The following is an 11,651-nucleotide window of genomic DNA, read 5'->3' on the forward strand; positions in this document are numbered from 1 at the left end:
GCTTAATGGATTTGGGACATGTGTCAATGTTGCTCTGAGTGACAGCCGCCTCTTTGAGTCGAGCACTGAGTATATGCACCACACGTGCTCCGATCGCATCGTCTCTCATTTCATGTCTGCCATCACCCAGGGAGGAAGTTGTGACCCTCCCACTTCACAGGCGGGAAGCCCAAGGCTCAGAGAGGAAAACTCACCTGCTAAAAGGCCCTTTACAACAACTAAGTGGTGGGTGGATGCTGGGTTCAAGTTCAAGTCAATCCCGTAGCCCCTGCTCTTAACCCTTAGGCCCCACCGTACAAACAGGAATCGGTGAGTGTGTGGTAGGGACCTGATGCAGAAGGTGGGAAGCCACATGATGTTCCATCCTAGGCCTGCATTTAGTCTATGTTGGCTCCCTGTGCAGGCTGGAGGCAGACACAACAGCTCCAGCCTACCTAAGCCGTGTGTGTGTGTGTGTGTGTGTGTGTTGGGGTGGTGTTGGTAATTAAGAACCTTGTTAAAGGGTCTCCCAACTATATGGGGAAGTAAAATAAGCAAGCAGCAGTGGGGTAGGGTGATGGTGGAATTTCCTCCCCTCCCCTGCTTAAGTGCATTCACCAGAACCAGAAATCAGGGCAAGAGAAGGCCACACACACCTGTTCTCCCCAGCACGTCACCAGGCCTAGAATGACAGAGCCACAACGGTGATAATGTTAATAATGGCTCCCCCTTACTGAGGACCTACTATGTGCACCATCCCAGGAGCTCTACATGAATCATTTCAACCAATCCATGAGAAAGGAGGTACTATCATCCCATTCCACGGGGCAGAAAACCGAGGCTCAGAGAGTCACTGGCTCAAGGTCACCCAGCTGGGACTAGAAACCACGTCTGTTGACTGTAAAACCCACATCTTAAACAGAAAGAGCACTGAATTAGGAGTCCGGGAGATGAAGATCGAAGTCCTGCTTCCAACTCCCTGTGTGGCCTCACGCAAATCTCCTCCCTGTTCCGTCCTGAGCCTTTGTCTCCCCAGGAGAAGTTGGTCCAGAAGGTGTCTCAGCCCTTTGGTGACCCTGCGAACTGCCACGCCCTCTCGCTGTCCCCCCCCCCCCCCCACTCTGGGAAGCCCAGCAGCAAGTGGAGCAGCCATGCAGAAAAAGATGAGCTAGTGCCTTCTCATGGCTGCCTTATGACCCGAAGCAGCTGGAACACCCAGAACCACAAAGCCACAAGATTCCCTCGCGCCGGGCCGTGGGAGCGGGAGCCCAGAGGGCAGAGGGGCCGGGCATCCCCGGGGCAGCCACCACTTCCTCTGCCCTCACTTCTCGGCAGGGTGTGCGGAAGTGGGGGAGGCAGGCTCTGGCTCTGTGCCCTTCCGGCTCATTTCTCTGGGTCCCCGTGACCTGGAGTGGTGGGAATGTGGTCACTCTGGGAGAATCCTGAGATCTCACTCTGGAGGGCTAAGTTCAAGGGGAAGTTTTAAGACGAGAACCTCTGTTGGGTTCCAAAGGCGATTTTTGCTCACCATGCTCGGCAGCCAGAAGGTCCTGTGCCATCTGAGATACCCTGTCTCCCTCTCTCCATCCTTCTAAGTAGTTGCTAAAGTCTCAGATCCTAGCGTAAGAGAAGTCTCCCCTTCAGGACAGGTCAAAGTACTAGGGTCCTGCTTCCCTTTTACCTGCCGCCCGCCTCCCTGCCTCACTCCTGCCCCCTGCGGTTCATCCGCACAGCAGCCAGAACCTTGCCAAAACCAGTCACACTCTCTCTCTCGCTCTCTCGCTCGCTCTCTCTCTCTCTCTCTCTCTCACACACACACACACACACACACACACACACACACACACACACCAGCTTGGAGCCCAGCAGTGGCTTCCCATCACTCTTAGAATGAAATGCCAACTCCTCCAGCCCCTGTCCCCACACCTGACAAGGCCCTCCATGCCCACCTTTTCCCACCCCTCTTCCCTTGCTCTCTCTGCCCAGCCACGTCAGCCTTCTTACTGCCCATAACATCCAAACCCCATGTCCCTGTCTCAGGCCCTTCGCACTGCTGTTTCTCTGTTCAGAACTCTCCTCTCCCACATCTTTGCCCAGCTGCCCTCTCCTCATCCTTCAGGACTCGGCTTAATGTCACCTCCTTCCTTGCCCACCCATTTGAGGAGCTCCCTCCCCACCTCGCAGCTAACTCTCCACCACATCACTCTGTTTTCCTTCCTTTCTCTGAAGTGATCTTTGTGGTTGGTTGGTTTGCTTGTGTAGTCTCCGGCTCCCTCACCTAGAATACCTCTCCTCAAGGGCAGGGATTTTACTGCCTCATCCACTTTGGTCCCTACAATGAGTGGGACCTCATTTCATCCTTACAACTGTGCAGGTGAGGATGCTGGAGTTCAGAGTGGTGGACTGACTTGCCTAAGGTCACACAGGATGCAGACCCAGGTCTTCCTGATACCAAGGCCATTTCTGCAAAGCCTCCGTGGACAAGGCTTCCAGGGGCCCACTTTGGGGGGGGCCCTCACCCAGAGAGGACTTATTCACAGTGAGGCTCCTACCAAGGATAGCAAGAATGAAGGGCCTGCCTACTTCCTCAATGGTCCTTCTTTGGAGATACGGGGCAGCTGGGGCTCGCCAGTGGGGCAGGTACAATCCTGGAGATGAAGAAGCATGCCGTGAATGCCTCCCAAATAAAGGGAGCCCACTAGAAACTGGGGAGCTGGGGAAACCTTCAATCTACCCCATGTTGTGCAGAAGGGGAAACCTAGGACCAGGGCAGGGAAGGGATCTACCTGAGGTTACACAGCCTGGCAGAGCCTCACGGTCTGGGGTCTCCAGAGCCAGAGGCCCCTCCCTCCCCTGAGAAATGACAGGGGAAACCCAAAGCCCAGGTTCTAGGGAGAGAGCACTGCCAGGCCCTGAGGGCAGAGGAGGGCTGGCAGAGTGGATCTGAACCACCTGGACAAAGAAAAGACTCACATTCCTTCCTTCTTTCAAAAAACATTCATCAAGAGTCTACTCGAGGCTAGATCTTGGGCCTGTCGGCAGAGGTGAACAGCACACTCAGAAACAGACACCTCCCCGGAGAACCACGTGGTGGATCCTATGACAGTGAAATACACACAGACCCTCTGACTCTGCAGGTCTCCTCCCAGGATCCAGCTGCGAGAAAGGGGTGTGTAGGTCCACCAAGAGAAAAACAGGAATGTCACAGCTGCCCAGACAGGAGTGTCATCCGTGGACGCACGTGTGCCTCTGCCCAGTGGGACACCGTGCAGCCTGAAAAGGAGCACATTCCGGCCTGTGCGGCAACGTGGGCAAACTGAACACCATTCACTGTTATCGGAAGCTGAAGGAAACCAGACCCAAGAGTACATATTATGAGTTCATGCAGATAAAGTTCAAAACCAGGCAAAACTAGGGTGACATAAAGCAGATTAGCGGCTACCTGTCACAGAGAGGGATGGAAGGGAGTATATGGGACCTCTCCGGGGAGGAGAAAATGTCCTATGTTTTGATCTAGGTCCTGGTTCTGCCGGTGTATACATTTTTGGGGGGGAGGGGGAGGGGGAGAGAGACAGAGAGCACAAGCAGGGGAGGAACAGAGGGAGGGGGTGGGGAGAGAGAATCCGAAGCAGGCTCCATGCTGCCAGCACAGAGCCCGATGTGGGGCTGGAACTCACGAACTTCGAGATTGTGACCCGAGCGGAAATCAAGAGTCCGATGCTTAACCAACTGAGCCACCCAGGTCCCCCTGCAGGCATATACATTTGTAAAAACTGAGCTGCACAAGATGTGTGCATCTTACTTAAGAAATTATACCACAATTTAAAAAAATGCACAGTCTTGCCCTCGGGAAGCACACAGACCCGCGGAACAGGACTGGCATATCGTCCTCATGACCACGGTCATGAAAGAGGCTGTGCTGGGACTCAGCTGGCTTCTTCCAAAACAGCGTGTGATTAACACTTCCAACCACTGTACAGAAGAGGTCCCACTATCTCCAGATCAGAGGTGAGGAAAACAAATCTCGGAGAGGTGACCGAGTGTCTGAAGTGACACAGCAAACGTGAGGGAGCAGTCTCCACCCCCCTGTCTCCCTTCCCCACACCTTGAGGTTGCTGGTCCCAGGTACCCCCCATGCCCCTTCCTCTCCGGCTGAACACCGAACACCGCACGAGCACTGAACTTCTGTGAAATAGCTGCTTAGGAAATGCGTTCTTCCTCCGCCTTCCGCCTCTTCCACCCTCCCTCACCCCCTCACTGCCACATATCTCTGAGGTCATTTCAGCCCTGGACTTCTGCCCGATGAGAAGGAGCCCCAGAGGCCGGGCAGCTATGTGTTGGGGGTGAGGGGTGAGTGGTGGTGTGGACCAAGCGGCTTTCTCCGCTCCTGGGCTCCCCTGACCCGGCCTGCGGCCCCAGAGTGCCAGGAGGGCTTGCGGTCAGAGACCCCACCCTTGGCTCCAGTTCACGAGTGACGTAACCCAGTGTCTGGACTCAGAGAATCATGAAATGTTTATTTGGAATAACAGCCACCCCCTCCATCGCCACCGCTTACTCAGTTCGTAGCCTGTGCCAAGAGCTTGAGCCTGTCTCGCGAAGCCTCACCGACGCCCCTCCAAAACAGGTACAGTTAGTTAGGATCTCATTGTACACACGAACTGGAACTCAGTGGGGTGCGGTGGCTTCCCGGGTCTCACGGGGAGGAAGTGATAGCACTGGGATTCAAACCCAGGTCTGCCCGGCCTTCAGCCCTGGGCTCTGAACCGGAGTGTGATGCTTGTAATCCTGCCCGTTATCACCGAAAATGCCCCCTGAGTAGGTCTGTTCCGACCGCATCGCTTTACAGATGGAAAGACTAAGGCCCAGGAAGGGAGAGCCCCCAGCCCAGGGCCACACAAAGAGTTGGTGGCAGGGCTTGGCCTGAAAGCTGCATGTCCACCCTTGGCCTGGCTTTCAGTGACCAGGGCCTTGGAGCAGGCCATGTGCACCTGGATGGGCAGCATGTGGGAGGCAGGGAGGCCTGGTTCCAGGCGGAGGTAAATATTGACATGACACTGTTTACACTGTAACCCTACTCCGCCTGTCCCCACACCCACCCCACACTCGCCCTGTCCTGTCCCGATCCGTCCTGCCCAGAGGGGAGGAGGCTTACGGGCCAGGAGCTGCTGCTCATATGCTCCTAGGGGCGAGTGGGCAGGGAGCCCGGGACATCTTCGGTCAGGGGGCTGCTGGAGACCTGGGCTGCAGCCCACAGGGCAATGCCGGGAGCTGGGGAGCTGGGGAGCTGGGGAGCTGGGGTCTGAGCTGGGAGTCACAGGGCTGAGTTTCCGTCCTAGCTCTGCCACTGACTGGCACTGGGACCCAAGAACAGTCCGTGAATGGGGAGGAAAGGGCTTCAGTGACTGTCAAGTGCTGTGCAAAGGTGAAAGATAAGTATCAACATTCCAGCCTGGCCACCATCCAGCCCCAATCAGCTCCCACTGCCTCTGGCCACTGCCCAACAGCCCCATTCCCGTCCCCAGGGGGGCTTTCCTAGGAGGGCAGAGTTTCTGAAGTGGGTGGCAACTTGGGACTGAAGCCAGAATCTTGAGGAATCAGGAGGCCGCTGCCTGGTTCCAGTCCCTAATTCCCTAAGTGATCTTTGAGTGTCAACTTCCACAGCTCTGTAACGGAGATAAACCTACTTCCTGGGGTTCACGTGAAGGTCGGAGAGGTTTACATTTAAGTGCCAGGCACACGGGAGATCCTCATCTTGCCCCTCGATCTTTCCACCTATAAAATGGGGAAGTTGCATCAGATGGTTACAACCAAGCACTCTACAGTTGTAAGATCTAGCAGCCAGGTTCCCCTCTCCGTCTCTGAGCCCCGAAGTTAGATCCTCCCTCAGCTAATTTCCTGAATAGTCTTCAGAAACTTGTTCCCCTGTTTACATCTCCCCCCAAGGAATCCCCCAACAGCTCTGTGGGGAGGAGAGAGTCATTCCCAGGCTTGTCAGTGAGCCAAGACAGGCCTGTGGATATTTCTGCCACCCCTGTCCTTGGGGCATCTGGGAAAAGGGCAGAATCCCCAGGCTCTAGACCCCTACTGACAGTGGGATTCAATCAACATTGGTTGTTCGTTAAACCTGGCCCAGACTAAAACTCTTTAAGGACAGGACAGCACCTCCTTATTTTCATCACTCTAAAACTTGGCTCCTAGGAAGCACTCCATTCCACTAACTGTTGCCAGAGGAAGCACAAATGCCACCTCTTCTGGGAAGCTCTCCCTGATATGTACTCATGGCCGGGGTGACTCTGCAGTTGTATCCCCAGGTTGGTAATGTCATATTCTACCTTATTTTAGAGCCACTTGGGAACTTCGTCCTTCTCCTCTATTAGATCAAAGTTCCTTGAGGCCAGGAGCCCCACACATCATTTGCAGGAAAGGAGGTGGGGAGGACGGTCAATGTCCACGCGGAAAGGGGCTTTGTGCAACCTCTCTTCACCGCCCACTCTGGGCAGCGTGCTGGGGGTGTGGGTGGCGTGGAGGGGGCAGCGACTAGTGTCTAGACCACCACCAACTCTCCCAGGGCCACTCCAACTGGTTTTCCAGCTCCCAGCCTCACCACTCCCACCCCGAAGCAGCTTGTGTGACCATCTTAGAACACAACTCTGACGACATCACTCCCCTCGCTCTGAACTCAACGGTGGCTCCCCACTGTCCTTAGGATCGAGCCCCAAACCTTTAACAAGACCCCACCTGCGTGCACCTGCCCCAGCCACCTCCCGAGCATCATCTTCTGAGCCCCCAGACGAATTAATTCCGGAACACACATTTTGTCCCATCTTGCACCTACGGCTCCCTCCGCCTGGAATGCTCTGCCAGGTGCCATTCATTCTTCAGGCCACAACTTTAATGCCATGTCCTCGAGGAGCCTTGTCTGCTCCCCAGGTGAGGTTCGCTTATCTGCTCTACAGTACCCCGTGTGTCTCCTTGGCAACAGCAATTGCACTCCTAATTTCCTGCTCCTTATCTGCCTGCCTGTCTGCCACACTGTGGAAGAGAGACCTATCAGTCTCTTTCACCCTGACTGCAGCCCCGATGCCTGGTAATGTGCCAGGCGGACTTGTTTGGTGAACGAACGAATGAATGTGCTAGGGGTGCTCACCTAGTGAACTAAAAAAGGAAAAAAATGGGGCGGAAACACAAAAAGTCATAAACATTTGCTGATGGTTCCTCCCTGGCCGTAGACATCAAAGTGTGGACTTTAGCCAAGCGGGTTATGTCTTGGCTAATGCCCGAAACCTTCTGTCGAACCCACCCTGTAGCCCTCTCACTCCTCAAATCTTGTTGCTCCCCTGATGGGGTCTGGTCTCTCCAGTTCTGCCTAGGAAACCGTCTATTTATTCTTTAACAAAAATGAACAACGGGCCTGTCTACCAAAAATCTTAGCGACGTCAGGAAACCTGAGTAATCCGGTTATGAGCGTAGATGCTGGCTGCACGTGGAAGGGTACCACCGGGCTCTGGGAAGCCAGTAGAGACTGGTTCAGGGGACATGTGGCTGGCCTAGCATCTTCAAATAGTAACACTTTACCTTAAGTTCTTAAGCATTCCACATAGTATCCTAGATTGTATCCTCATGATAATCCTGCTAAGAAAACAAATCTGCCCCACTTGGTAGGAAAGGAGGTGCAGAGAGGGGGAATAGTTGATCCAAGGTCATGCAGCAAGCTGGAGGTACATCCAGTGTTCAAACCTAGGCACTGGACCCTGTCCTCAACTCAGCCACTCACAGTAAAGATGATTCCCAACCCTCAGCCATGGCTTTATGCTCAGCCCCTAGGTTGGACTGTGAAGGAACATTCTCAAGAAGCCACAACAGCAGACTGGGAACACTGGGTTGCGTCTCTTTCTCCCCAACCTGTCTGCCTGGTAACGCTCTAAACATATAGGAGGTATGTTTGACCCTATCTTGCTGTGTGACTCTAGGCAATCTCCTTCACCTCTCTGTGCCTGCTGCTGGGTGGTATGAGACAACTGAAGACAGGAGATAGAAAAAGCCTTCTTAGAACCCTCAGGCTAAGCCTGCACTGAGGTCCACCTGAGGACTTTAAGAACTGCCCTGGGTGAGCAGCTGGAAACCATCGGGGAGATTCAGCCAGGACAAGAGGGAACAGCCCCACCCACCCACCAAAGGAGCCCCATTTGGAACCTGGGGGCCATGGGAAAGAAACTTGGCTACACTGGAGGGGAGGGAATGTGGGGTTTGTTTAAAACTCATGGAGCAGGAGATCCAAGGAATAAACTCTTTAGCTGCCCTGAATCACCCCCACCTCAGGAATGAGCACAGGAACTAGTGTTCAGGGGAAACCAAATGACAGGGGCCAAAGAGGCCTGACGTCCGCCTCCACCCCATCTCCCCCTCCCCCCAGAGCCACCCCCCCCCCCCCACACACACACGTGCTCATTGGGTCTACAATCCACTCCTCAGCCTAAGCCTTCGGCCATCTGGCCCCACCAACATCCCTTGACCACGTTCTCTCCTCCTTCCTGGCTCTCTCATGCCCAGGTGCCAGGCAAGCCCCCTTCTGGCCTTTCCGAGAGAATTTCCTGTGTCTCACGCCCTGGTCCTCTGTTCACACAGGTTTCTCTACCTGGATGTTCTTTCCAATTCAGATGCCACTTGCTCAGTGAAGCTTTCTCTCATCTCTCCAGCCAGGAGGGGGCCCTCGCCTGGCATGATACCTCTGCCCCTCCCGAAGATATGCCACCTAGCATGAGGATCCTGGCAGACATTTACACACTGGCAGAAGCTCTCCTAACAGTATTTGTGACAGTTGTTCCTCCTCCGCACAGGGCATATAGTAAGTGTTCAATGAATCTTCACTGAATGATGAACAAAGAAGTGATTCTTAAGTCTCACTGTCCCCTTCTTCTCCCGACAACATGATACACTGTAATCCTTCTTCCAGACTAACAAACAGATGTCACACACAACTTCCCAATTTGAGTTTAAGACTGTACAAGAAAGGAAACGAAGCTGTATTTGAGCAAGCACTCCCGCAGTGTTATCTCACCAAATCCCCACTCCACCCCTGCAAGTAAGACTTTTCAACTCTTCTCACAGATGAGGAAACTGATAGTTAGAGGTGAGGGTTTGACTTGATCCAAGTCCCTGTGGGGAAGTGGAAGAGCCGGGCTCTGCACCTGAATCCGTTTGATGCTAAAACCTGGCAGGTTTCTTAGGTTGTAAGGCTCGGAAAAGTGTGTCCAAGGTGAGGTGCCCTCTCTTTCTTTGGTGGTTTCTAAGGAGGAAAAAATTCTCTTTCTGAGTAACGTAGGTCAGGGTGGGTTTGGAGGCGGAGCAAATGATATGACCTCAATGTCTCACCCCCTTTAATTGCCTATGTGCTGAGACTTTAAATCAAGGGCCAGGCCATAGGGTGGCCTTAGGGTGCGAGCTCCCTGCCACTGGAACCATCCAAGTAGAGCATTCCAGGGGAGAGATTCCTGACCAAGGAGGTACGTTGGATCCAAGATGGTCTCTAAGCCATAATTTCATTACTTCTGACTCTGAACAGGCAAGTGATGGCAAAGGGGGAGGCAGATGTTGGCAGGAAGAGGAGAGAGAGAGGAAGGGAAAGGGATGTTGTAAGGGGACTCCAGCTCTGGGTGGAGCAGAGGTTGGTCCTGGGGAACCACTGGGGGACTCTTCATGTCTACAGGGGTCCCATCTTGCCCCCACCTGGGCCCCTTCAGGCTTGGCAGCAGCATCACAGAGAAACAGAGGTGGCTGTACCGCTGGGACTGGCAGCCAGCATCGCTGGCACATGCCCTCCTCAGGCCCTACATGGTGACTTGTACTCACTTCACAGGGCACAGAGCAGGACTAGGAGACAGAATCAGAAGGGCTTGCCCAGGGGAAAGAAAGCAAAGAGAAGTAGGTGGCCTCCGCCCCCAAGATGCAGAAGTGATCTAGGGAGGTCACCTCTCTAGGGAGGTGATTGGAAGGTCCAAGCTTTTCCTTCCAGAGAAAACACCCCTCCCTTAAAAGAGCTCCAACAAGCCCAGCCTCAACCACATGAGTTTCTCTCTGGGCTTCAGAAACCCCCATGAAATCTCCCAGCCATGTCCCTTCTCCTTGGTGTCGCTGACTAACCCCTTCAGCAACCCCCTCCTCCGAGGACCCATTACGGGGAGATGCTGGGGAGACCGGATCACTGAATGCAGGGTCCTCAAGTGTCCCCTGGTCTCTGACAGCCGCCAAACCAGCTGCCTCCATTCTCCACTCCCGTAGGCCATAGTGGGATAGACAGTCCCCGAGTGCCCTCGACCGAACCCTCCGAATGCGCTGGGCTCGGCCACCCACGATGCCCCAAGCCGAGCCTCAGCACCAGACCGACCTCAGCGTCCCGGGACACTCAGGTCCAATTGGATCCACCGGCTCCCTAACCAACCCCGACCCCGTTGAGGACCCAGCCGGAATGCCCGGGGTCTCCACGCCCAGCCAGGACTTCCGGACGCCCCAGACCCCAACTGCACCAAGTGTCCCCGAACCGAATCGGCCACCCCGAGCCCTCCAAACCCGGCTGGGGCCAGCCGCCCAGAAGCAAGCTCGGCGCGGCCCCCGACGGAACCGAGGCGGCGCCGCCGGGCCAGCCGAGCCCGGCCCGCGCGCCCCCCGACTCCTCGCCTCCCGGGCGAGAGCCGCAGCCGGCGCCCAGCCCCCCGCGAGCCCGGCCGAGTCCCACCGCGGCGCCGCCGCCGGGGCCGTCCAGGCGGGGCGGGGCACTCACCATAGCTCGCGCGCTCCGCTCCTGCACCGCGCAGCTCCCCGGGCCGGATCCCAGCTCTCGGCTCCAGGCAGCGCTCCTCGGACGGCGCGGCTGGCTGGCCCCGGCCGCGCGCTCGGCTCCCCGCGGGCGAGCGCGGCTCCGGCGCCTAGATTCGGGGAGGCGGGCCCGCCGAGCGGCCAATGGCAGGACGCGGGGGCCGGGCCGCGCAGCCAATCACGCCCCGAGCCTGCCCTCGGCCCCGCCCCGCACAACCTCCTTAACCCCAGGCGCGCCGGGCAGGGAGCGCGGCTGCGTGGGGACCCCGCGGCCCGCGCGGGCGGAGTCTCGGGCGGCGGAGTGCGGGGTGCGGGGTGAGCCCTCGCTGAGCCAGGCTTCGGGGGCAGGCGGAGCCCAGGGAGCGGCTCCGCTTCGGCGGGTGCTCGGCGCCAGGAGCCTCGGCGACCTTTGTCTCCTGCCTGGCGCCTGCTCGGGAGTGTGACCCAGGGCGCTGCAGCTGCGCGTGTATTTATGTGGTGTGCGTGTGTGTGTGTGTGTGTGTGTGTGTGCGCGCGCGCGCGCGCGCGCAAGAGGGGAGGAGGGGGAGAAGAGGACAGAGAAAAAGCGGGGGAGGCATGGATCCCGCGTGCCTGTGTGTTTATTTGCGACCGAAAGGCAGAGACTGGCTATATTTGGGGTTTGTTACTTCAAGCTTGCGTGTGTGTGTGTGTGTGTGTGTGTGTGTGTGTGTGTGTTTTAAGAGAGCAGGGCGAGAAGGAGTGGGAGGGAAGCAGCGAGGAGGACCGATGGCTCTCCATGCCTGTGCATTTTGGGCGTCCGGGGGAGAGACTGTCTCTACATGTGTGTTGTATAAGAGAGTGAGTGAAGGAGGAGGGAGCGGCAGGGTGTCTGTGTATTT

General features: G+C 56.2%; 1 protein-coding gene across 1 annotated transcript in view; it reads right to left on the bottom strand.

The window, feature by feature from the left end:
* Positions 1 to 11,227, bottom strand: part of ECE1 (endothelin converting enzyme 1) — a 113,342-nt gene extending 102,115 nt beyond the window's left edge. Inside the window, exon 1 of the mRNA XM_043574013.1 lies at positions 10,757 to 11,227. Within this exon, the coding sequence (XP_043429948.1) occupies positions 10,757 to 10,759 (3 nt within the window). The 5' untranslated portion in view covers positions 10,760 to 11,227. The remainder of the gene's footprint in view (positions 1 to 10,756) is intronic.
* Between the last annotated feature and the right edge of the window lie 424 nt (positions 11,228 to 11,651).

Source organism: Prionailurus bengalensis, chromosome C1 (genome assembly GCF_016509475.1).
Source record: "Prionailurus bengalensis isolate Pbe53 chromosome C1, Fcat_Pben_1.1_paternal_pri, whole genome shotgun sequence".
Taxonomy (NCBI): Eukaryota; Metazoa; Chordata; class Mammalia; order Carnivora; family Felidae; genus Prionailurus; species Prionailurus bengalensis.